Source organism: Pyxicephalus adspersus, chromosome Z (genome assembly GCF_032062135.1).
Source record: "Pyxicephalus adspersus chromosome Z, UCB_Pads_2.0, whole genome shotgun sequence".
Classification (NCBI taxonomy): Eukaryota; Metazoa; Chordata; class Amphibia; order Anura; family Pyxicephalidae; genus Pyxicephalus; species Pyxicephalus adspersus.
The window spans coordinates 49,652,503-49,679,690 of NC_092871.1; the positions used below are offsets into that span (position 1 = coordinate 49,652,503).

Below are 27,188 nucleotides of genomic sequence, written 5' to 3' on the forward strand. Positions count from 1 at the left end.
TGATTAGAAGGCGATACATTGACACAGAGTGATTTTTTAGTATTTTGTTCAGAATCTTTTTTTTCTAGGTTTTTCTCCTTTAAAATTGGGTGCGTCTTATAGGCCGGAGCGTCTTATAGTCCGAAAAATACGGTAATTGTTATGTACAAAATGCCTGTACTCAAGTAAGGAATTTGGGAATGAATAGAACCCCACTGAGAGTTTCCCATTCTTCCATCCTGTGATACTGTGACAAGAAACTCTACAATCAAATTGGTCCCACTAGAAAGGTTCATATTACTTCCCCTACCTCCAATGTTTACCAGAAAAGTAAATTTGTCATTAGGCATAAGACATCAGTTAGAAAAACATTACAGGGATTATAGACCTTCCCTATTCTATCCAAAACAAGAAACAGTTTTTTTTTTGTTGCAGGAGGGCACATACAATTTAAAGAATTCATGAAGCCTGTGTATACCACAATCTGATTTAGGATTGTTCCAATTAAATCATCCAACATTACTGAATTCCATTTACTAAAGACAGACTAAAGGAATGAAATTCAGTGGCAATATTTTGGTATTGCTGTTGATTTGTCTGAACACACTGCTTCATAACGTAGCACTGCTGAGAACTGCAGTTTTGTTATTAACAATAGGCTACAGTAATAAGAAGGACTCTCTAAAATTGTCATTTGGACTTACAGGAAGTTCAAAAGACTGATGAAAGGAAAGTGCCATCTCGATCGAACATTTGGTATTTCACAGTACATCTGACTGCGCTGATTTCGTTGCAATCTCTATTGACTGCATTATTAGTAGTGACTCTTGTACATCTTTCCTTCCAGCCCATAACAGGATATAGGAATTAGGTTTGCGCTTGAGGTGACTTGAACACAGGCTGGATGTTTGCTCAGGAACGTAGGTCAATACATATATGTATATATATACACTTGTTTCCCTTCTTACTTTGCTGATTAAACTATTTGTGCAGTTGTTTTGAGGCTTTTATAGTGTTGTTTTTGCCCTGTTTGAATAAGCTGCAGCCACTGAGTATGCTGAGCCAGCTTGAATGAAGGAACCAGTGGCATAGCCATTTCCCAGTTGATTTTTAGGCTGCGCCCTGCTAAATGTTTCAGCTTCCAAAATGGCTGCCACCAAACCATACATCTGTGAAAGATCATTGCATCTAAGTGTTGCTTCAAAATTGCTTAAAAAGTTTGCAAATATCTATTTCTCTGATGTCATATAGTTTTTAGGAGGACATTGCACATAACAGGAAATGTTCATAGTCTGTACATTGGGTTATGCCTACAAAATGTGGAATTGGACACAAAATTCTATGTGTCTCCTCATCCCTCTCCTTTAACAATCAATCAATGAACATTTTCAGTTAGGCACAGTGGTTAGTTCAAGAGCCTGTGCAATATATAAAATGAATACAGCTTACAATATATTTGCTACCTTGCCTTACACATATCACAGGTTTAGAAAGAGGGATTCTATTTTTTTTATCAATATTCTTTCCTCCACAATCTTTTCTTTGAAAGTGCTTGCTTTCTGCTTTACATTCTCTATATTCTGTATGTGATGATTTTTTTCAGCATCTTGGCAAAAAGTCATGTTTCACGACAGTAATAATAATAGTAATAATAAAAAAATTGCACATTTGTTATTCTGTTCTGAGAAGATTTCAGGATTTATGAAAAAAAAATGATGAATTGAAATAAATTGCTATTTCGAAATTTTGTAAAGGCTGTTTTTGTGATGTGTTTCATACAGTTTGGGGGGATTTTCTCTTCCTCACCGCAGAGCCTGTGAAACGGCGGCAGACATAATGAAAGGCTCCAGGACACAAATAATAGGGACCGTGCCGGCTGGTGATAAAACTTGATTCTGTAACAATAGTACATTCGTGCCAAAGAAACAAAGATAAAAGTAGGATGTTATAAATATCAATGTTTTATTACAATGTACATGGAAGTTACAAACAAACCATGATTATATGTGCTTTAAGTGATTTATTTATAAACAAAAATATTATACCATGAAAGCTTGCTCTGCTACAGAGTTACAGAGTAAAGGTCCTGTAAATGCTAACAATCACTTCTAAGTTAGGAGTCAACCAGGACAATGCATCACGGGAGGAACATGGAGATGTGAACTAAACATGGAATGCTGAAAGGAGAACAAACATTACAATGTATTGTGACAGAAAATTGTTCATGAAAAAAACAGTTCACATGATGGCAGTGCATCTCTTAGTTCCATTTAAATGTGTTAGCATTTTATAAGATGTGAAGGAAACTAGTTCCAATTGAAAAACTATTTATGTGCATTATTTTCTGTTTCCCTGCTATATGAATCATTAGTAGAAATAATATAAATATATGTTATATAGAGGGGATATATATCGAAGTTGGAATTGTGAGATATTCTAGAAGAACTGAAGGCTACAATTAGGGTGCTGGTGGTGGAAGCATACATTATCACTTGATTGGTTGGAAAATCTCAATGTGACCTAGCTACAGAGGATGATTGGCTCCGTCTCCAGTCTCCATCATAGTTATGGAAACATCTTCTAAAGCTTGGCCGGCTAGCCATTGATTGTGTACATTTTAATATTAATTCAGCCTTAAAAATGCCTATATTTTATTTCATTTTTTTGTATGTCTCCCAGTGTTCTAAAGTAAATTAAGTAAATGAAGGTGTTGTTTTTGTCTACCAATAAATGACCCTATGAGATGAATATTGCTTGGTGTACACCAGTTGGGGAGACTTACACTATGTGTCCATAATCTTGGGGGACTGGTAAATGTAGGTACCCTATTTCTCTATCTGCAGGAAAAGACTCATATGGTGTACTAATCTTGTGTCATCCCTCCATCCTGTGGTTTAGGTTCGCTCAAAATGGTTGAAGGAAACACCAGTGATAGAAGTCTCTAATTTTTTTTTAAACAGTGACACATACAAACCTAGGGGCAGTTGTTGCCTATTGGAGACCAACAGAAGGCTTAAAGCGGATCCAAACCTACAATACTCACTGGTCCCAAATCCTTCATAAGGCGCCACCGTCTTCTTCTTTCTTGAAATCTTTTGCCACCTTGATTGGCCTGGGTCAGGATGATGCAACTGCCTCACGGGCCTGGGGGAGTTCAATAATTCCTAGCATGCGCAGGGGAAGCTGGAATTGCCAGGTATCCTGCCAACCAAAGCAAAGCTGCACATGCTCAGCTCAAGTATTTTGACATATACCAAGAGTGATTACGCAGGTAGGAGGTAATATTGCAGGGGGGAAGTGGGGACACTGCCTGTCCATTTCTGCAATATCGATGGTGAAATTTTAAAAGAGGAACTTTATTTCCACTTAAATGGTTATTGCCCTCACTTACCCAGTGTAACTATATCGGAGAGTAACTCAAATATGATTTTATGAATAAAATAGGTCAAAAATCTCAGGCAGGATTTTGTAGTGTTCAACTGTCTTGCTCCTTAGTGATGAATTCCTGAGGGTGCTATACAAAAGGGAAATGATTCTGTTTTGCAAGCATGCTATACCCCCAAATGAACCACCTGTGCATTGTGCCCATGCAATGACTTGTGAATCTATATTTTAAAAAATCTGCACTTCCTCTCAACAGAAAAAATATTAATAATAATATTAATAATATAAAAAAATATGTATTGTTTAGAATCAACTGGTTTATTAAGTAATGATAAATATTAGTTTCCATGGCAACCAGTCAGTGGCCATTTTGCCTCCTCTATGAAATTTGCTGGGTTTTGACTCTTTGGTTTATCACTCTATAATAAAGATATTCTGTACAGCTCATAGTGTTCATTATAATAATGTATGGATACAGCACTGGAAAAGTATACACCTTCATATTACAGTTCTATCTGTTTTCCACACAGGGAATGCGTTAAATAATAAACTGGGTAAGGTTGGCACTCATGGCTACAGCCGGCCTTTCTTTCCCAGGATGTCAACCTTGACACAGGACTGCCACAGCAGAAGCTCCAAAGATCTCTTATAAAATTACACAGGATGTCTTAAATTAAAAAGAGATGGAGGTGAAAAAAGCAGCATTGCTTAAGCTTTGTAGAATACAAGCCAATGTAATTTACGGTGTAAGGTTTTAGCTGAAACCCCCTTAAGAAGAAACTTAATGGCAAGCTACAAATTGCGGTGTGACCATACAGGTATCAGGAATTGGTTTGTGTAAATAAATTGCAGTGCTTTTTTGTTCTTTCTTCAGGAATGAAATCTGCAGATTACATGCACTTATTACCAATATCATGTTGTGGGGATTTTAAAATTACTTTAACATTACAATTTTTTCGTTTATGTAAAGATTTCTAACAAAATAATGTTACCAGTGTATGTAGCTCTTTGGCTAAAGTTACCCTTAAAAACTTGCAGTATAGATTTGCATGTGCTGTGAAATTATTTTGTTCACAGGCTGATAATTGTCTGTTTCCCTGCAGAGTGTGGAATTCATGTGTGTGCAGTCGCTCCTTAGGAGTGAGCAGAACGACAAGACCTGCAGCAAGCTTTGCTATAGTACCAGTGACTGCACAGGTTTACTTTGATTGCCAAAGCACAGTTGGTGCCAGCCTGGTCCTGGCAGCTGTCATCTGTAACAAGAGCAGAGAGGACAGGGAAGATTAGAGTACAATGCAGACAACTTCACTATCTTATTCATTTATGAAGTTAGCTATTGCTATATTAGTCAATATAATAATGAAATTTGGATGTTCTCCCCTAATAATCTAGGCTTCCTCCTGGTGTTCAGAAACTTCTCGCCACCCAAATTTATTCCTATCAATGGATTAATTGATGTTTGATCAAATAGGCTGTGGAGTTTGGTGGTGTTAGAGACATGAGACATGACATCTCTCTAGTAGAGACAGAAACCAGCGGTATCACAGAGGAACAAGGCATATAATTGCCTAGAATATTGGTATGTTAAATAATACTGACAGTTCCATTTCATTTTTGTGACAGATCCTCTTTAATAAGGCTTTATAAGTAGAAAATTTGATGGTCTAGAAACAGTTATTAGCTACTGCCATCTAGTGTCAGAGTTTATTCTTACCTGGAGGGTCTGTTGGACAAGGCTGCAAGTCACATGTCTGTTTCCCGACTGGTTTTACCAGTAGATCACAGCCCCGAACAATGTCTCTTCCCTGGAAGCATTTCACATCACGCATCCGGACTCCAATGCCACATGTTTTGCTGCACTGTAATATCACAGGTAAAAAGCGGACAGTATTATTTTAAGAATTTTACTGATAAAACATTGTCACTTACTACACTCAGTTGCTATATGTAAAACCTGGAACCAAACATTTGAAGGAATGATAGTCCTTTAAATGCTTTTTTTATGTAGGTACATGTGAGCTACAAATGCATTAATCCCATCAGTGGGCCTGACTTATTAAAGCTCTCCAAGGCTGGAGTATACACTTTCATCAGTGAAGCTGGGTGATCCAGCGAACCTGAAATGGATCTGGTCCAGGATTCAAAACATTTGCAAATTACATTAAAGAAATCCATTCCAGGTTTGTAGGATCACCCGGCTTCACTGATGAATGTATATTCTCTCCAGCCTTGGAAAGCTTTAATAAATCAGGCCCAGTGTGGTAATGTTTATAGCTCTTGTTTAGCATGTAAATATGAAGACAGCAGACTTCTTGTGTGCAGCAAATATTGCTGCTTGCTTGAACATACATTACTGCAAACTAGACCTAAGAACATAGGCTGAATTGTTCCGTGGCTGTTACTTGCCTGGACACACTCTATAGAAAGTATTTTCCAGGTTCTGTGCCATCTACAGCCTTCCAGCATCATGCAATAAAAGCCCTAGCAGAAAGACGGCAAACCCAGTTGTAGTATGCACATCCCCCAGAATCCTCTGTGATGTGTGTGCAATTTGAACATGCTTTTACCCAGGACATAAGGGGTCCGAGTCTCTTACCTCAGACCAAGGTGTGGTGTACCACTTGAAACATGGTCTCTCAAAGCAAGTGCTTTCCTCTGCTGGTTTCTTGGCTGTATCGCAGTCTGATGGGTTGCGGGTTTTCACTTTGCCATTGGCTACCTCCAGGCATTGGACAACGCGTTGCTTGGACCCTCTGCCACAGGTTGTATTACACTGTATGTTTTAGAAGAACAGAAAACATTTTAAAATGTCCATGCAGGACAAATCCATCACATGTTCACCTAATGCTATCCCTCCACTGCTGTTTTCACATGAAGAAGTCATACACGGTACTTCAGGTATAGGAGAAGAGGTGATGTCCTCCCTTTCTACCCATGTGACATGGCTGGGACTTTGCGATCCGCTGTTCGGGCACACCGTGTTGTTACTTGGGAGCAGAATGAGAATTTTCAGCCGTGTGCAAGTTTGTGACAAAATGACACTGGGCTACTTTAGTAAAGTTTAAAACAGAGGGATTGAGAGGTAAATTAAAAGGCATTTTAGCAATCCAACTAAGGTTTTGCAGAAAAAACATGGATAATCTGGATAACTGAAAACAAAAGTGTGCGCACTGCTGAAGCGTTTGGAATTCGCAAGAGTATGAGAATGTCTTACCCTCTCCCAGTCCTGGCTAAGCCATTGTGGGGAGCAGTTCTTGTCGCCACAGGGATGGATGGCCAGGGGCTTGGTTTCTAGATTGCAATGAGACTCTGGAACCACTCGTCCATCACTGGTTTTGCAGTAGACATGTCGGATTATCTTGCCCTGGCCGCAGGATCCGCTGCACTGTGAGGAGGAGAGAGGTGGAGACGTATGAGTGTTCTGTGTACATCTCATGTCATACCCATATTACATCAGCCAACAATGGCCACACAACCCAGAAAGATAAAACTAATTTTCAAATATATATATATATATATATATATATATTTATATACCAGCCTCTTCGTATCTGAGTGATATCAAATGAAAAGTGTATGAGGAGATTTACTTATAACATTTACATTTAAATAACAAGATATCTGAGCACATGGGTTGTGTCATACTTTTCTGTTTTATTTGGACTAAAAGGTGGAGTTTCCTTTTAAGCACCACTAAAAATAGGAGGTTGCTCTGGAAACAGTTGCCTAGCAATGCTGGTTAGATGCCTAGAGAAAAGATTTAGGAGTTGCATTTTGCTTTAAGGTAATTGGATTATTTGTAGATTGTGAATTGTTTTAATGGACTGTCCTGGTTTTACCAGAAAAGAACACAGGCTGTCTGGAGCTAATGGATTCTCCAGGGAATGCTGCAATTCAGTCAATGGTCAAATGGCCAGATGCTTGCTGAAGAAGGAGATAACACCTCCATTTAATCATTGTTTATTCTTGTATGTCCACTTCTTGTAGCAAGTGTGACAAAACAAAGATGTAGAGGAAAAAGATAACACATACAAACACATCTCTTAAATTCATCTTTATCTGGTGCTCACCTATATATTCAATTTTCTTGTTTAGTCTGTAGCCTAAGCGACTTTAACCTTCCTGAAGAAGCCATTACGCTTCGGGATAAGAGGTGTCTAGTGTTTTTTTTTCCTCTTACTATGAATATGCATTTAGGGAATTCTATGTATAGCCAATGGTCAAATACCCCAGATATTTGAATGGGATTTGACCCATAATTTATCACCCACTTTGTTTATGCATTGGTACTACTTTATACCTATAACAACTAATACAAGTCAAATTGCCAACCAAAATACCCATCTTTTTTTTTTGTATTTCAAAACAAAGATGTCCAAACTCTACCATATACCTAGCTTTTTCACAATACCTGTGCTTTCCTTTGATTTCATACAAATTTCAATTTTATTTACAATCAAAATCACATTTATTTTTTCAAAAAACCCTTGTTTGATATTTTTTAAAAGCTGCAAAAGTTTAAAATAAAAAAAAATCCAATATAACACATTAAAGAACAACCTTTGTTGCTGTTCATAACAACCAAAGTTGTTAAGATCAGCCTGGCAAACAAACCTTAAGTTAATTTGCTGGCTAAAGTTTATTCATAATAGTTTGTGAAGGTTACTCACAGGTCCCCAGTCTGACACAGTCCACTGACGATCACATGGTGGTCCATTACATTCTTCCTCTGATGGTGGCTTGGTGTTGGGATCACACAGCTTCTCGTCCTCTGAACATCGCACATCCCTTGTGACTATACTTTGCTCACCACATTTTGCTGTGCACTGAGGCAAAACACAGCAACTGTTACTGAATGAATCTCAAACTCATTTCTCATTTCAGTTACATACCTAAAATTAATCATACACTTTTATTAAAATTCAAGGAAACATATCTGAGCATGAAAAGGTCTTGATGTGTACTGCACAGCTGCCTATGGTAAACCATCCTTGGCTGCTCCCTCTCTGTTTTTCCCTTAGTCTCCTCTTGCATGAAGCAGTAAGAAGGTTATGTGTAGTCACTCATTATACATAATATTATCTTGTATTTATTTGGCTCCCAAATCCTATTCAATATCTATAGTCACTACTTGTTCCTCAAAGCTCACAATCTAATGTCCTAAAATCCAGGGCAAGGTTGTGGGAATCCAAAAACCTACCAGAGGAAACCTCACACAAACATTGGGAGAACATACAAAGTCCATGTAGATAGCATCCAGGTTAAGTTACAAACCTGAGATCCTGGTGCTGCAAGACCACTAAGCCTCTGTGCTATCCACATATCAGGTAGACACTCTTTTCTGCTAGACAGCTAATTTTAAGGAATTGCTATTGGCCACCATGAATAATTCTAAAGTCTATACAGCCATTTAATAGGGTTAGAACTTAGTTGATTACAGCTGTGTATCACAATATCTGATTTACCTGAGCGACCCCTGCTATGTCTAGCTTCTTTTAGGGAGAACTTTTTTCCGCCCACTGCCACTGTCAGAAATTTTGAAGAAGTTGAAATATTTTCTCACTGTCTATGACCACATCCTAGCAGCGGTTGAAATGTTAATGGATCTGAACCCAGAAATGAAAAGCATGCTGGAAATTGAATTTGGAAATTACTTCAGGAGACTTATGTAATCATCTAGGTGATACAGATGTGTTCACAATAAAAGCAGTGTGTTTAAAAAGTGAATAAAGTTTAAAATGCTTGTAATGGCTTTTATTTCCATACACGCAAATTCATTGGGAAAACATGTAGCAAAATGTATAACATTTGTGTTATTCTACTACAGAAAGTGAAGAAAATAGAATATTGGTCTGTTCAAAATATTGGAAATGTTGAGCTGAATTAGTGAGGTAATTTATTCTGTGAAAAAACAAGTGACAATTACAGCCCCTACAGCCATGAAAGAAAAGCAGAGACTCAACCAATGATCAGGTCCAGGAAGATCAAAGAAGGTCTGCAGTTACCTGTGAGTACTGTTACAATTACAAGGCACCAATGTGAAGCCAAGCTTCACCCCCTGAAGCCCCTGCAATGTCCCAGTATTGAATATGAAGAACACATTGACTGGCATAAGGAGAAAAATGCAACATTTTGTGAACTGATGAAAGTAGGATTGTTTCTTTTGGGGTTTAAGGGACACAGACAGTTTGTCAGATGACCCCAAACAATAAATTCAAGCAACAGTACAGTGTGATGATAGCTCAAAATTCTGTAAAGGAATAACAAATTTGATACATTGTTCTTCATGTTTTGATTTAGAATAGAATGTGCACTGTTTCCAATGTATTATTGAAATAAAGGATTTAATTACCTTTTTTAATAGATCATTAAAATATTTCTGTATACCTGACTGTATGCTCATCTGTATGTCATCATCTTGGCTGTGAGTGGAAGAAGCAGAAGAAGTAGCTGTATACATTGTGCTATAGTGCCTATGTGCTAATATGGAACATGCTGACAGGAGAAAAGAGCGGAATGACTAAGATATGATTTAATCTCTTTTCTGCTTCATCTTTTTACTGTCCCAGTTGAGGGAGACAGAAGGAATGCAATTGTTTTTTAACTTCAGCAGAGAAATATCAGGCCCCTTCCCCTGCAAGACAGGCTTTAGTGGCAGAGCTGTGTGAATCTTAGGACTGGATGGTCAGATATACAAAGCCTTTGGCAGGCAAAACAGCTCCCATAATTATATTTCAAAGGTATGTTAGGCATTTGCATGGATTTTAGCTTTAAGAATAACGACAAGCATTAAAAAAAAAAAAAAAAAAAAAAGAAGCCTACCGACTGGGTAAACTTAAAAGTTGAACCTTAAACTAAAAAGAAATATTTTGGGAATAAGTAGGCTTTAGATAGCAAAATACTTTCTCATCCTCAATAAAGGATTCTTATCTACTTGCTTTCAATCCTCTTTACAATACAATCTGAGCAATGCATGCGATTTTGGCACATCCTTTTTTTTAATAAAACTCCATGCATTTGCAGAAGTGCATTCATTTAGGCTGCCAAGATAGCTAAAGATTTTAGACTGGGAGGTTGAAGGAAGAAGATGTTAGTGGAGGCAGGATAGTTTGAAAACTTTGTATTGCTGAGGCTTAGAAGTAAAGTTCCACAGTGAAAAATACCTGGTACTTCCACAAATGGAAGAGCATGTGACCCGTGCCCACAGCACAAGATAAAGTTGGTCCTTGGTGGCTGGCCAAATAAATGCTGATTAGCTTACAGCTATTCAGGGAAAACCAGCTGCAGTCAAAATAATATTAGGGCTGGCAACAGGCTGCAGTATATGAAAGCCAGAATGAACATTTAATTTCAGACATTTCATGTCTGAGTGGAGTGTAGCATTAATGACAATGGGAAGTTCAATTATGCGTCCACTTCAGACACAAACAGTGCCTCGTGGTGTTCTCATGCCATGACTAACAGAGCAGGATCCTTGGAAAAGATGAGCTCAGTGGGAGAATTAAGTTGGGTTTGCAGCGGAGGTCCTTATTACCTGCAATCATGGCGTCCCTTGTGCCGACCGGCCTGTACATCCAGACTACATTCCTGGCTAAAATTACCTACAGGGACACTTTGTCTCCAGACGAGAAGACAGCTGATCAGAGCACAAGTCCTGTCTGCCAAGACATCTGGTTTAAGGTGTGAGGAGGCCTTATTTATATAGTTCAGTGCGTGGAGTGCACTGAAAATGCAAAACTATCACTTTTATGGCCATGCCTTTAAAAGCAACAGAAAGCAATGCCAAGGGGGCACTCTACAACACTATATGCAAGTACAGTGGTAGGAACATTGACAGGTTCAATCTGCTGATTTTAAGGTCGGCAAGTTAGAAAAATAGAGGATGCAAAGAGAATTTCCAGAGTAGTAGAAGGATCAGGGTCTCCATCAGAGTCGCGGTCGTGCACCAATCAACCATTCTATGGCAACCTAAAGACAGTAGAAGTAGCCCTCCAGTCCTCCAGCAGCACAGAATATTTGGGAGAGGAGAGTTAGATAATGGAATGAGCAGAGCCTTTGGAGTTGTCCAAAGAGGAAGAATAAGAGGTTGAGTGGAATTTATTAATGCACTAATTAATTCCTCTATGGATGCAGGAAGTGTCACCCAGCTCTATGTGATTTCAGACAACCATGTTTTTTCTATTTCTTCAAAATATGTCAAGCCCCTGTGCAGTTAGGACAAATTACATGAATCTTTATTTCTTGTGAGATAAGGGCTCTCATGCTTTTCAAATCCAAGCAAGACAGGCAATATTATTTTGGGAGTTCTACAATAACCCCAAATTTTCCATACCTACTAATAAAAAAAATATATATGAAAGTGTGCCATGCTCTGGATGTTTATTAGTTAATCACTATTCTTGTCAACAAATGGTCAAACACGGTCTATTTCCCACTGTTAGTTTCTTTTCCTCCTCAAAGATGAAACATTACCTTGTGGCATTTTATAAAGCAGCATCAGCGAGAGACTGGTCATCAGTGTGCAACAGGGTAGCGTGTGACTGATGCGTTTAACATTGAAGGCCCTTTCATTCTTTTCTTATCCTTCTGAATTGAGATGTTTTATGCGCTGCCAACTGGCACCTGGCTGCAGGCACAGATCTAAAGGAGATTAGCATAGCTGGTAATAGTGTGCAGTGGCTTCATCAAAGACCTTTTTCCTTGCGGGGAGGTGCTCACAGCTGCACCTGGGATAGATCAAAAGCTGCGGTCACCTGGGCATGACTGCAGGGAGAGCGGCACACCCTGGGGACATGCAAAGCTGCAGTCACCAGGGGACACACAGTGATTTCTAAGCGTTCCCTTTGGACTGGACCAGGGGTTTTGCCACTGAAAGTTCTGATGTCGTCAACTTTAGAGTGTCTTAGTTCTTCATAATATAATTGTGTATTTATGCAATGAAAAGAAAGCAAAGCATAAAACACCCTTTTAAATAACAGTCTCCAATATCTGTTCTGATCTGAAAGTCTCATCAATTCCATACTTTGTGTGCTGCGTTATCAACAAATCTTTAGGGTTCAGTTTTGTTGCTGTGTTGGTGCAAGTCTGATAAAAAAAAAAAATGACACACAAACTGCTAAATGGCAGCAGGAGGCCGGAACCTCAATTCAGCAAAGGCGCCAACTTCAGAGAAGATTTAGCTGTATTTACCTTGATGCTAACTCTTGAGTCTGAGAGTCAGGTATCAAAGGACATCTTATTTTTGACTTGCTAACCACCTGACTTCTCAGAACCTGGGTTTGAATAGCATTGTCAAATAGCAGTGCAATGTAATTAAGGAATAACTTTGTACAAATATACTTTTATGGGGAGTCGCACTGCTTTCACTGGGAAGTCTCACTATTGAACTTGAAGTCTTCTGCCCATGCAAAAATTCCCATTCTTTTCTATTGTGTGTGCAGCAACAAAGCCGAGCTCTCACCATGTAGTTTATGACCAAAAAAAGAGAAGCCATCAGGAGCCGCCAGGGTGTTAGTTAATTGAAAAAAGAGATCGATCGGCTGATAATCGCTAACAAATAAGTGCACAACAATGACGAACGAGAAATGTCGCTGGAACTGAACGACTATCCCAGTGGATCTGATTGGGCAACGATCGTTCGCTATCTATTGTGTGTACGGTGTGTAGATAGCAGCTATGCTGCATCTTTTATTTCTAAGCAACAATGACTAACTCATGATTCTCTGTAGTTATTGAGGATTTAGTATTGACTTGCAGCGCTATTTAACTTCCCATCCCTGATCAGCAGACCTGACCATTTTCTGCAATAGCATCCTCTGCAGAGAAGAAATGTACTTGGCAGCTACAAAATTTTATTTCATGGGACAGTTGGGGACCTCTAAGAGCTCCAAAGACTGCAAAGACTATACTGATAATGAAGCAAATTATCATGTGGAACTTTATAAACACCTATTGGACAACCTCTGCACTATGAAAAAGCAACTGATGTACATTAATCTATTTCATTTACTGACTTAACGTGCTACATGCTTGTTTCAGATCTGTGACTCAATAAGTACTAAAGCCAGGCAATAAATATTATCAGATGGAAAGGTCAACATAGGCAGCATTTGTTATTTTACTAGATGATTCTTTTATTTTGAATAAATAAACACAATAAAATGATGGATAAAAGAGCTAAATGCAAAATATCACCCAAAAGTTTTCTATAATTCCTTTCATGTGCTAAGCAATCCCAGCTCTTTACATAAGTGAAAAACATTTCTGTAAATTGCTGGCTTTAGAAGACAGATGCCTTACCTCCGACCACTCAGACATCTCCCACTGTGGTCCACATGCTGGGTTCCGGCACACTTTCCTCTCATCTGGCTTGGTGATGTCTGCCGAATCGCACAGATCACTGTACACAGAGCTGTCAAATCCAGGTGATATCATCTTCCAGCACCGTACAATGCGAAACTGGTACCCTTCTCCACAGGTTCGTGAACACTCGCTCCAACTGCTTGTCTCCCACCTAGAAGTGATTCCACAAGATCACAAATAGGCTGATGGACAGCATTGTTTCTCCTGTGCACATTTACCATTAGAATTTAACAGCATTTGCTGGAGTATATAAAGGCGTGAGGGAACAATGAAAAATGCCAGGTGGACAAGAACAAAGTTGGGTATTATGGCTTCTCTTTGAGTAAACAGGACATAAAAGAAACAAAAAAATCTGTCTCAATCCATCAAGCCTCACTTACAAGTAAAATATTACATATGACCCTTTCATTTCAATTCACCTTTCCAAAATGCTGCATAGGAGGTTACAACGAATCATTGACATCATTCTTTGCATCAGAGTAACTTCTACTCCAAAAATAATAACAATTTAAATTACTCTTTTGTAAAATTCCAAACTATTATTGTCATATATTTACTTAGCTCTGACATAGTCACAGTGCTGTACATAAATAAAAGTAATACAATGTACCATTTTGTCACAGCTCCCAGCAACCTGGAAGTGTGGAGAGACACAGATTAGGAGCACAAAAAAGTGAATACATCATCAAGTGAAAGCATACCTGTCAGCTGTTTAACCCACCTGTTTTACAGCATTGGTTAATCACAATGCCTTGCCTTGGCAGCTCTAGTCCTCTGTTTCTGTGTTTCCCATAACTGTCTTGTGCAGTTACTGACCATTACTAACCATGATTCCTGCCCCCAAGTTCCTTATATAGACTGCTGACCACCATTACATCCTGACTCGGCATCCACCTGGACCCCCAGTTTCCCACTTGCTGAGCACTAACTGCTGCAATGTCCTGACTACTCTTCCACTTGCTCGTCAGTTCCTTGCTTGGATTGCTGACCATCATCACAATGTACCCATCTTCTGATAGCCAATTACATAAATTTATGGTTGGTTGTTTCCAGTACATTGCTGAAGTTATACTATGAAGAATTAAGGCAGTTCTAAAGGCAATATGAGGTCCAAACTGGTAATAGCAAGGAGTATCTAAAAAAGCGGCCAGTGTAACTGGCCAATGCTATACAGAAACCATTAAACCAGTTACATCAGAATAAATATAAAGAGCTGACACGCTTAAATCTAAAACATAATCACACAATGGTATATGTATACTTTTTTTTATGGCTCTGACATAAACAGTGCTGTATAGAGAACTAGAGACAAGATTAGCTGTAGGTTTACCTCCCTCTAGTCCTACCTACAAATTGTATCCTTTTTCAGAGTAACTGTTTTAAGTAAAAGTGTTACAAACACTAAATTGAGTTCATTTTTTGGCAGATCTCAGAGAGGTTAGTCTGAAACATGGCAGTTATAGTAATCGGTTATGTTTACCACAAAGTGTACCTTGGCTGGCACTCCCTTCCTGCGCAGAATTCATGGACTGGCTCCGGGCGGGTCAGAGCGTCACAGTATGAGTCATCAACTTCCACCCCATCGTATCGCACACACATGGCATAGTTTGACATCACCCCTGTCCAGGGAGGGCAAACACAGTAATCTGGTACGTGAACTAGGCATTTGATCTGTGTAAAACAGACCTACAATAACATCATTTTCAACTATTGCAAAAGGCAATTTTGACTAAGCCCTAACAAAACCTAGAAGATAGATAATTTCCCCAATATAACTTTGGGGAAAAGTGCAGTGGGAAGTAAGCAAACTCCCTCCAACAGAGGTACAGACAGTGGTAAAACTGATGATTGTATTATTTATTTAATTGCACCTTGCATATTTGAAGTTCCAATGTCTCTTGATCCCTGCCTTGCTTAAGCTGTGTACACACGTCAAATTTTTCTCGCCCGATAATCGGCAGATATCGGGCGAGAATCTGGCGTGTGTACAGCCCAGGTCGTTCATCGTCCGTGGATCCGTCCTGGCGGATCCACGGACGATGAACGATAAGCGATCGTAATGCAAGGGAAGGGGGAGAGCGCGCAGCAGGGTGCCGCTCCGTCGCTCTCCCCCTCCCCTCTCCATAAAGCAGAACGGTGCTGTATGTACAACACTCGTTCATGCATCTTGCGGTTCTTATCGTTGGAAAGGATCGTGAAAGATCCTTTCCAACGACAAGAATTGCACGTGTGTATGCGGCCTTAGAGTGTTTAGAAAAGTTGCACTTGTGACTGAGAATACTATTTGTAACATTGTATATATTGAGAATCCAGAGCCAGGCACTGTGGGACAAGGCAGACATTAACCTGGATGGAAAGTCCCACTAATGAGCTGTCATTTCATACAGTATAATTCTCTGGAGGAGAGGAAGGGGACATGGCACAGGGAGGCACAGAAAAAGCTCTGTCTGGATTCCCAGTCTGTGCCCTCCTGCCAGACGAAACCAGGCTCGTTCTAATACAGGGCACATGCTGTCTGCCAACAGGTGGTGTGTTAAGGGTGAGGAGGGATTTTAGTCAAAATGATTGCACTGTGAAATTGCTATTTGTGCTGTCAGCAAAATTTCACCAAAACTTAAACACTAAGTTCCACTCATTAGGATGCTTTTCTTTTTTTTTTTTTTTTTTTGGGGGGGGGGATGTATTTAGTATAGCTTTGTTTGTTTTATTTCGCATTCTTTGTATTTGTGTTTTTAGCATTAAGTCTTGTTTGTACTGTTGTATTACATTTTTATTTAACTTCTAATCATTGTTTGTTTTTCTCTTTTTGTAACAATTATTGATAATATGATAATATTGAAAATATTGAGGCTAATAAGAGGCTGTTTTGACACAGCACAGGTCTAGGTCAGTAATAAAGAGCTCCTGAAACCTGGGAGCAATTTCAACCTCAACTACACCATTAAAAGACCATAATATGACCTTGTTTATTAGGTTGTGTTCACACTGGTGAGGTTGCGGTATGTTTACAGCTTCCTCATGGCAGGTAATCACTGCCTCTCGGAGGATTGAATAGGGGTGTCAGTAAGCAGTACTAGATTAAATGTGCAGATGGTTCTTTAAGAACCAGCACTGTTGTGTGGGCTCCTTGACCGGCTGTCATGATATTAGCCGCCGTGTTTCACCAAAATAGTAAATTTTCATGGATTTTGCCAAACTCTAAGCTAAATAAAAGCTCAGAATTTTAGTAATCCTTACTTTACAGCAGCTGAAAGGTGCTAGAGAGCTATGCACTCAGTAACTTTGCAAAAGAAAAAGTAATTTTGGTTTTGGTCAGTTTTATTTTCTAGATTTTTTTTTTTTTTTTTGCATGGTGCTTCTATGACACTGAACTCGTCTTAAAAGGACTGTCATTGGATGTACTATGTGTTTTATGTCTATGTAATTAGTATAGAAAAGTATTTCTAAGCTCACACAAGACAGTGAAATTCTGAAATCTGCCATATTGTGAGTATGGCCATTCTACCAAATGGAGGAGAAGGTATAGTCACCATTTGGAAATGTATTTACCATTGTTTCACTGTATTTATTGTTAATCACAAAGCCATAATACTCAGTCGACTTTTTGTTATAGGACCCCAATAACGCACTTGAAATAAATATTTATGACTAACCTGTAGTGCAGGTGGCACTGCATGGCTCATGTGAAGACAATTTCCAACGGTACATGTCCACCGCGCTGATTCCTTGCACCTTTTTCTGAAATTTTGGGCCTTTTCTATTGGCAGAGAGAAAATAAAGATATGATTGCCCAGATTTCCACTGCTACTAGCACAACAACCTTACAAAACAGACACTCAAAGAAAACCTATTACTGATCTATATTAACTTAGGGCCTGAAGAGAGCCAGTCAAGTGTTAATACACCTCAGGAAAAGTTCACAGTGCTGTCACATGGCCCTATTACTCTATGTGACCAAAAGAGCACTGTAAACATGCAGATAAATCTATGGATATATTAGGAATTGGCTTCATTCTGATTCTGGGGTTTAGAAGGCAAATACATTTAGCTCTGGTGCCAATGAATGCCATAAGGTCAACTCTGGTCCTGTTTACATGCACAGGTTTTAGGCCATGATGAGGTAGTGTGCTCTTTAGGTTTGGTAAAAAATGACTGGTTCTCTTTAAGGTCAGAACGCTGCCACGGCTGCTACTTCCATTCACTAGCTGTGTGCTCACATCCCTTTCTGAGGGGCTGAGCATCCAGCGATGCAAGTAGCTAATTACAGGTGATAAAAAAAAATGTGGAAGTCTTGCCAAAATGTTTTACTGCAGGGAAAGGTTAGAACATCCGCCAGGTTTTATTGCTGTCTCAGTGTTCACTGGAGAGATTTACTCTCACTTCCTGTTTTATTCGGATGTAACAGAATCTTGCAGGCAGCAATAAAAACAATTTTGAATATACTGAAGTAGAGTCAGAAACTTTTTTTTTAATCTGTTTTTTAACTTTTTTTCCCGTTGGGGAGATTTCCTTTCATTTCCTGCATAGCCACTCTGACTGGAAACAGGGAGAGATGTTCCCCAATGGTAAATCCTGTTAGAGGATCTAACCCTTCCCCACTCATTTAAACACTAAAGAAAAGAATTTTTGGTAATGGTTAAACCTTAAACATAATATATCTTGCAGTGTTGTCAACTGAAGCACATGGACTGTTGCTGACTCCTAGACTGAATTGCTCCTGAAATCTGCAGCCACGTCAGCAACCCTGTTGTACAGCATACAATAATTTCACCTTTTTTCTCCTCCAGTTATTCATAAAGACTAAAAAAGATAACTTTTTCTAATTAGCAAAGAATGGAACAATTAGAATTATTGTAGATAGTTTGTGTCCCCCTATATATGTTCAGTCCCAGTGCTCTGTTGCTTTCAGTATTGCCTCTGGCAGTAGCAGCGTTATCTTTGTACACATTTTGTGCTCATATACATATTGGACAGAGAAGTGATGGAGGTGTTTGCTTTTTCACAACATACCTGTCCTTTTCCCCAAGTAGATTCCCCTGGGTGGTTAGAAGCAGAGCTTCCACTGTCTAGAAAAAGAGAATTGGGATAAAAAATACCCAGTATAGACACAAAATATAACAAAAATAGCGATTCTTTTGTCACTTTTTCAATGTCTAAGTCATACAGGGACAAAAGTGACATTTTCCTAGAATCAATACAATGGATCAGCATTGACAGCGGTCTGTATCTGCTGTTAACAGAGTAATAAAAGGCTTATTTTTAAAGGACTTTTTCATGTTTAGAATATGTCCTTTAAAAATCCACCCCCTTCCCTGTACCTGTATAATGGAGTCCAGTCCACGGGACCCCTTTTCGTGCTAAAAGGAAGCCCTAAAGTAATTGGGACCCCACAAAGTGGGGACCTATCAAGAAAAGTTTAGAACAGTGGAGCGTTCTGTCTGCCCCCGCCTCCCATTCTTCCCTCCCTCCCATCTACCTACCATTTTTTAGTAACACAGGTTCAAAACCCCTCAGCAGATGCAGTCGGTGATGGGAGTTTGAAACTGCCTTACATCTCCATTGTGGTACCCTGATTTCTCCAGTTTCATCGTCCAGCAAAAATGGAGCAGGGGCCTGTGGAGGGAGCACCATTATACAGGTACAGGGATCGAGGATGGTTTTTTGTTGTTTTTTTAAAAACATTTCCAAAAGCAGAAATGTCCATTGATTAAAAGTGAGTGACTGGACACAATACAAACAGGCAAAATCATGTGATACACATTTTTTACCATCCAGCAATTGAAAGAAATTAAAAGTAGATACCATGTATACCAAATCAACCTTTATCCATGAAAGAAGAATCCATTTCTTTCAAACTAAACAAAAAATGTAATTTTGCTTGGCTTTTACAACGTGGCTTCGTCATAATTAGGTCATATTGACCTACATGCATGTATTGAGTGTCACAAATTCAACGGAAACCATCCAGGGCTGTGTAAGTCATTTTAAAATAGGACTTTCAAAGTGTGATTATGATGTATAATTTGGATGTAGGTCACAAGTTACATGACATATACAAAATAATAATTTTAGGTGTATTTAAGTCGTTTTTCTTGTCTGTAAATCCCCCTGGAGTATGAATAACCTTCTTAACTTGTGCTGCTTTCACTATAAAAGCAAGTGATGGGAAATGCTGATAGTGAAAAGAAATGCTGATAGATGTTCTCATCATTCCTTATTCTCAAAACAAAAAACTTTAAAATTTTAAATCTTTTCTTTTTGTTTAGATTTAATTAAACTGTTGATTAATTAGCATTAAATGTTTTTAGGGTGATATTTGTAAAAGTGAAAATCCGCTGGACAAGTTGTTTCTATCTGCCCCAAAAATATCTCTGATCTCTGAATTACCTGTTGGTTTACATAGTGATGTGAATCCCTACAGTAGCATTGACCTTTACTGCTTAATGTAGCCATAGAACCAGGTGCCATTTGATCATGACCATGTCTAGGACTATTGCACTCTGCATACATGTATATGCTCAGGTCAGCTAAGCACACCAGTCTACAAAAATTGAGAGGAGTCGAGAGGATGTGGTACAGACACTTTTTAGTTGTGACTCACTACTGTGGTAACAACATGACATGACAACATGGACAACATGGATTCCCAAAGCGCCTTGGTAAATATGGGAAGGGGTGTTCTCCAAAACTAGACCAAAATTCAAGGCCAACAATAAGGATACTTAGAACTGCAACAGATTTTGCAAATGTTCAATGCACAAAAAAACCCTGGCAATGTGTTACCTTGGAAACTAGCGGCAAGATTCAGGTGTCACATATTGAGGTCAGGAAACAGAGAAAGATGGAATAAAAAGTCTCTCAACCTGCTTCTTCATGACATCTTTAGTTAAGCCATGCACAGCTCAAAGAAAACCATCAACGCAAATCAAAGTTCATCTTTTGGAAAAAATCCCTATGAGATTGTAGATGGGTCACTGAAGTAGAAAGAGAACAAGGGGAAGCCTATGCACTCTTAAATGTGCTTTACACAATTGAAATTTGTCACCTGGTGACATAAGAGTTTTTTTTAGAGTATTCCTAAACCAAGTTCTCAGTTTAGGTCCAAGTGTGTAGCATACTCCCAAAAAGAACATACGTGTCCAGAGGACAAAGTTGAATGCAGCACACCTGAAAAAAAAAACAGGATGACTCTTTGCTATCATTGCTGGAGGCTTCATGTCAGTGTGTTAATGAGAATGAATAGATTGGCCCATTAATTCCAAGACCTGTGAAAAATAGCTTCTCTTAACAAGCAAGCATGAGGACACTAACAGCTAGCGGACACTGCTGACCTGTGTTCTGCATCTTGGCTTAACCTAATCAATAACTATTCACATGGCAATCTCTAGACCCCACAATGGGTCCCTGTGATTGTGCCAACCCTTTCCCAGGCTTATATGAATTTATTGTAGGAAATCAGGTCGCATTATTTTGTACCAACATATCAGGTTAATAGTAATTCAAAACTACGGCAACTGAATTCAATTCTCAGGCTCTACATGCTGCATATTTCCACTTCTAATTTTTGATTTTTAGCTTGCAGTGAAAGGTCCAAATTGCACTATATCATTACGTTTGCTTTAGCAAATTCCTCCCCTTCAGCGACTTGCGGCAAAGCAAAAAAGATATATATAGAATGAATGTCACTGGCAAGCTTATTGTCACCTTAAAACATTGCACAAGCTCACTAGAAAATAAGCAAGTTAAGGGTAACTTGCATAGTTACAATAAAAAGTAATTAACATTTTTATAACTTGTTTTATTAATAGAAGTGTGGTTTGAATAGAAACACCTAACAGTAAAGGTATGCGCAACAAAGTAAAAGGTCACAAAATAAGGAAAGGAGAAGTAATCAAATGCCTCAATAATGAAAAGGGAACAGCAGCGCCACATACTGCAAATTATAAAGTAGGAAAATTTGAATGTTAAGGCTGTCTGGGGCATAACCATGATGGTGAAGTCCTTTCATGTGTCTTCTGACCTCCCTGGGTGGGCGCTCTACTGTCCGGGGCTGGTATTAAATGGTGTTTTGGCAGTGTGACTTGATGATGAGAGTTTGCAGTAAAGTACAATTCTCTGCTTTCCTAGGATTTACGCTCCTCGCACCTGAGGTTTGCTGAACAGATATTAACCTTGTAAATTATTTGGGGAATATTTATGCAGAATTGAGCAGAATATATACGTTCTAAATATATAAAATCTGCTAATATATGAAACTCTCAACTTGCATTATGAATATTGAACTGCATGTTCATCCAATCATTTAGGCGTACAGCCAGAGGATTGTACTCTGAAAGCACTGATCGTTCCCCAGAAAATCTTGTCATGTTAATAATTATTAAGGAAATGTTTACTGAGGATTTTTTTTTTAATAAAACAAATGTAACTTGGTATCAATTTTTTGCAGTCTGTTATTTTGCTGTATATTTTAATGAGTTTTTTTATTTTTAGTTTGTTAAATATACCTGGAATTCACCTGAAGATTAAATCAGCTAAATAGGAATTCATTGTTTTCCAATTTGTTTTTCGTCTAAAGAAGTCACAGCCTGAGTAAAAAAGCTTGTTTTCTTCAGAGTAGTAATATTGCAGAGGTCTGATACATCCTCCAAGATTTAGAGCTCTACTAGTAGCAGAGAGCCTGAGTTTTGCTGAATGCAGATCTATTGGTCTGACTCAGTAAAAGGTGCAAAGAGAGAGGAGAAGAAAAGTAAGGCTCCCACTCAGCACAAAGGCTTTTATACTGCAACTGAAATCAAACTAAAAAACACAATACACAGGTATTCTTCTCTATGATTAAGCCCATGGGAAGAATAGCAAAAATTATCCCCCACAGGTTAATGTACAAGCTTTGGGTGGAGTTCCTTTTAAATATGATTTTTTTGTCCACACAACTGATCTAATCTGAACCAATCTTTCTGTCTTTCTGCAAAATGTTCAATCGTATAACTTTATTGCAGGTTTCAGGTGCCCACAGACATATCTTTACATGTCTGCGTCCTGCAGGTTTACCCTTCGGGCTGCTGCTACCTCAGTTATTTTCTCTGTGTGGTTTGGTGTGGGCAAATAAAAAAGGACACAGACACAGCAGAATCTAATCCTTGGCAAGGGCCGCTAAACTGGTCTCTGCAGTATCTAACCCAACTTTACGTGCGTCAGAAAATTGTTACTTACGCTGCCTGACTTTGGTACTGCTATAAAACTTTGCAGGAAGAAACCACGTATCCCTGCACGGTGCTCAGCCTCCTAAATAAGCACCAGTGTGCAGAGTCTATCATTAAAAGAAACAGAATCCTATTTATTTTGAAATATAAATGAGCAGGGCAGTGTGCGGTTTTAAGTTTTCCTTCTCAGTGGAGCTTTGCCTGCTTGCCTGCCTGATGGCTATATCGACTTCCAGCACCAGGCGGTTCCTGGGGACATTTTAAAGGAGATTTTTTTTCTGAAATTTATTAGAAAGTAATTAGCTTAATGCCAGTAACTTTATCAATGTGTTCTAGTCTTGTGTTGAAATACAGTGTAAAAATGTATGCACATTATTGCTTATAAAAGCTTGGCTTTCTTTTTTGAATAATTACTGTATTCCACTGCTACTTTCAGAATGTAAGTCTGTAGGTCAGGACTGACTGAACTACAAATTGAGCTTTTGCAGCAGCCATTAAAGTTAAGTTTTGGTGGGAAGGAATTCTAGGTACCTGCATACCACAGACACCTCCCACACCCTGACTTACTATTTGTTAATAGGGCCACCTATCTTAACCAGCCAAATAAAAAAATCTCTCACTCCCACACACACACTGCTTGGTTTAAAACAAGGATTCCAATTGGAATATTTTTTCTACAGCCTCCAGGAGGAGCAATTGCAAATTTGTATGTTGAATTCAATTATAAATAATATAGGCATCATAAATACAAATTTTAAAATGCAATACTAAGGTGTCAGTGAATCTGTCATTTAGCGTTAGAAGTGCAACGGGTTTATGAGATCATTTATCAGATCATTGCAATTACAATGGATTTACATCACTGGACAATGTGATTGATGTATACTTACTTCTGGGACATAAATAATCTTCAGTTAGCAGCTGTTGTGTTTCTGTCAGTAAAGGTATGTATACTTCCTTTATTCATTTTACCAATGTATCCCTGAATTTATTGGCCTGGGTGAAGGGGTACATATCCAGAAGCCCCCTTTTTAAAGTATGTAACATTAAAATATGTAGGATACCATTACTGACCTGGTTCTAAAATATATATTTTGCCTGGTTGGTGTTCTGATCTGTAGCCTTTAAAGTGGAGCTAAACCTGGGATTACTCACCTATTCCTGTTCCATCGCAGGGTCCTGCCATTTTCTTTACTTCCTGAAGATTATTAATATTATTAATATTATTATTAATATTAAAAACCAGGATTTATCTAGCGCTAACATATTACGCAGAGCTGTACATACAATAGGATGATCTTCAGCCCACATTATCTGTACCTTTCTGCAAAACTTCCTGTCTGAATTGCAAAAGTTCATAGTGGGACTTCACTTTTAGTTCAGTTTTAATACCTTCTGAATTATTGGCCCAGAATAAATATACAGCTCACATGTTCACCCAATGATATATATATTAGTCTACAGCAGTTTTTTCTCAACCAAGGTTCATCCAGAGGTTGCTTAGGGTTCCTTACGCAATGAGAAATTTGTCACACTCTGTTTAGTTTAACTGGTACCAATGATCTTTTTTGGCTATCTGTAAGGGTGACATTTATTCAAATGACCACCACACTAATATACTGTGAGCTATGGATATAGTAATTATATCAGGGGTTCCCTAATCACCTAAAAGTTATTTCAAGGGGTTTCATCTATATTAAAAAAAATTGTCAAGAAGAACTGGTCTATAGCTTTCTCACATGTAAAAAAGTATGTTAGACATTTTGTAGAGGACACCTATGCTTTGCATTCCAAAATGAACTGAATATACTATTTAAACTCCAGGCTAATAATGTCCTGTCTAGACTGTCTCTCTAGACACATGTCTCTTTGTAATTGCTGCAAAGAATGATCTGCTTTTAAACAGGCTGCGGGAAGAAGGGAGGAATGACAAGGAACTGACTTTCCATTTCTCTCTCTCTTTTTTTCTCTTTCTTCATTTTGCTTTCTGTATCCTTTCTTTCGGACTCTTCCCTTGCCTTTATCTCTCCTCCCCATCCTTACCTTTCCCAGCTTGCTCCTTATAATCCTTTTCTTCCTCTCCATCTTTTCTCCCCTTTCCTCCTTTTTCTTCTTATTGCTTTCTTTTTTTCCCCCTCATTGTCTCTTTATCTACCCCTCTGTTTCTCATTCTTGCGCTTTCTGAATTTACTTATTTATCCCCTTTTCCGTCTCCTTTCTGCTTTTCCTCCAGCTGCTCTGTCTGCCTTGCTTTTTCATGCTTGCCTGTCCTTAACACCTTTCTTTATTCTTTTCCTTAGTTCTTTTTCCCTCCTTTTTTCTCTCTCATAGACTATGTTTTAAAAAAATGAACTTTATACAGAAAACTAACTGATACATGAAGAAACTGCAAAGCTAATGCATAAACACTGCTTTTAAAAATCTTGCCATGCACGCCTTCAACAGTGGATGGGAGTCTTAACTGTGACAGGTTCTCTTTATACATATGATGGCCACTTAAATGGTAACACTAATGCATACACTACAAAGTCCTATTGAAAATCTATTTATTTTGTTAGTATGCAAGTTGAAGCTCTGACATGCTCTTCCAGCTTTGTGTCATTCTCTGTAAGCCACTTAAGGCTCACAAATTATCCCGAAAAAAAATGGATCTGCCACAGCTCGAACTTAACAATTGTTTTGAAAAAACTTTTTAGTAAAAAAAGATTTAACATACAAAATAGCGGATTTGCAGGTTTTGTTGCCATAGGTTAGTGAAGAACTTTTGCTTCATCAGTGTTTGTTTTATGTCTACCTGTAACTGCAGTATAGACTAAAAATAAGTCCAGGTAATGCACTGGCATTATGCACTGTGACAAAGTCAAAAAGATAGCAGTCTAACTAAAATAAAGCAACAGAATTGCAGGGTATTCTGTAGACATACTGAATATCTAGAAATTCATTGTGGATTGCATGTCAGAATGCTGAAGTGCCTCAAGGCAAGAAATGTTGTTAAGGATTCATGTTTGGTCCCTGGTGATGTCAAAGGCACTCAAGGAAAAGCTGCAGTTTTATACTCAAGGCAAAGCATGCCAGGGTAAAAGAAAAAAAAAACAGCAACAGCATCTAGCTTAATCTGTAAAATGCCAGCCATGTAGCTGGCACCTGGAAATGGAGCAATGTTCCGGGCCTGTGGTAGGTTAAGTGTCATCTAATGGTTGCTTTGAATTGTCTACTGCAAATCATCTGTAAAAGGCATGTCAAAAACACAAATTATAACCAAACATAGTTCTTATATTCCTCCAGATCTGTGAGTATTAGTAAAGAAAAAAAGTAAGTTACTTATTGGTGCATTCCAAACTTCAAAATGCTATTTGGGACTTTCTGTAATTCTGGTGGACTCCAACGTTATCTTACCTGCCTTTCTGAGTCCTGTTGTTTGCAATGATGGTTGTATTGCTTAGCTGAGTTTCAGCAGATGTGTTGATGGCGCGGTCAATGCTGAGTTCCAGGAAGGTGACGTTTAGATCGAAAGGCGCTGTCTCTCCGTTGTCGTCATAGTCAACATACAGATTGTCCAGGTTGGGTTCCACAGAATTTAGAGGTTCCCCCTGTGAGAAAATGACACTGCTGTTCAAGCTGTGGAAAAGTTCTCTGGAGTCAGAGCTCTTGGCAGAGAACTTTTTCATAATAGCATTTCCAGAAAGGAACTCCTTTGAGGTAAATTGGGGAGTGGCATCTTGATCCCCATCATCAGTCATGTAAGTCGTCTGATTTGTGTTTATATCTACAAAGGGGAAATTAGAAAGGCATTAAAAATTGCTTTTAAAATAAACCTGTCCTGAAGGTTGCAGTTAAAGACTTCCATATGTGAATGATTGTTGCTTAGGTGTAATGCTAACCCTTTGGCTACTTGGTGAGTCAAACCCCTAAATATATATGATAAGTAAATATATGGACTGATGAAATTCCAGTCTAAATAAAGTAGGCATTTGCTCTGGTAAAAATTTAAAGCTGTGTAACTGAAGTTGAACTCCAGTCTTATCAATTAACATACAACGCATGATCAGATGCCTAAGCTTTTCCAGGGATAACATATTTGTATTGTGGTGTCATTATATGTGCAGGCTTTGTACCCTGCCTAATAAACCAGTATTGTATGACTTTACAGTTACTCAAGTCCAATAATAGCCTACTTGCAATGGCACTGTGATTAGTAGTTCTACTATTAAATAGTAGAGTTATGTTTAATGCTTGAATAATGTTCTTCTTAAAAGAACTACA

General features: G+C 38.5%; 1 protein-coding gene across 1 annotated transcript in view; it reads right to left on the bottom strand.

Annotated features, from left to right (window-relative positions):
* Positions 1-1,845: 1,845 nt before the first annotated feature.
* Positions 1,846-27,188, bottom strand: part of ADAMTSL2 (ADAMTS like 2) — a 45,645-nt gene continuing 20,302 nt past the window's right edge. The window contains exons 12-20 of the mRNA XM_072430198.1: positions 26,322-26,691; positions 17,379-17,482; positions 15,218-15,344; positions 13,663-13,876; positions 8,034-8,189; positions 6,578-6,748; positions 5,960-6,136; positions 5,078-5,222; positions 1,846-4,616 (exon numbers count right to left, since the gene is read on the bottom strand). Of these exons, the coding sequence (XP_072286299.1) occupies positions 4,498-4,616; positions 5,078-5,222; positions 5,960-6,136; positions 6,578-6,748; positions 8,034-8,189; positions 13,663-13,876; positions 15,218-15,344; positions 17,379-17,482; positions 26,322-26,691 (1,583 nt within the window). The 3' untranslated portion in view covers positions 1,846-4,497. The remainder of the gene's footprint in view (positions 4,617-5,077; positions 5,223-5,959; positions 6,137-6,577; positions 6,749-8,033; positions 8,190-13,662; positions 13,877-15,217; positions 15,345-17,378; positions 17,483-26,321; positions 26,692-27,188) is intronic.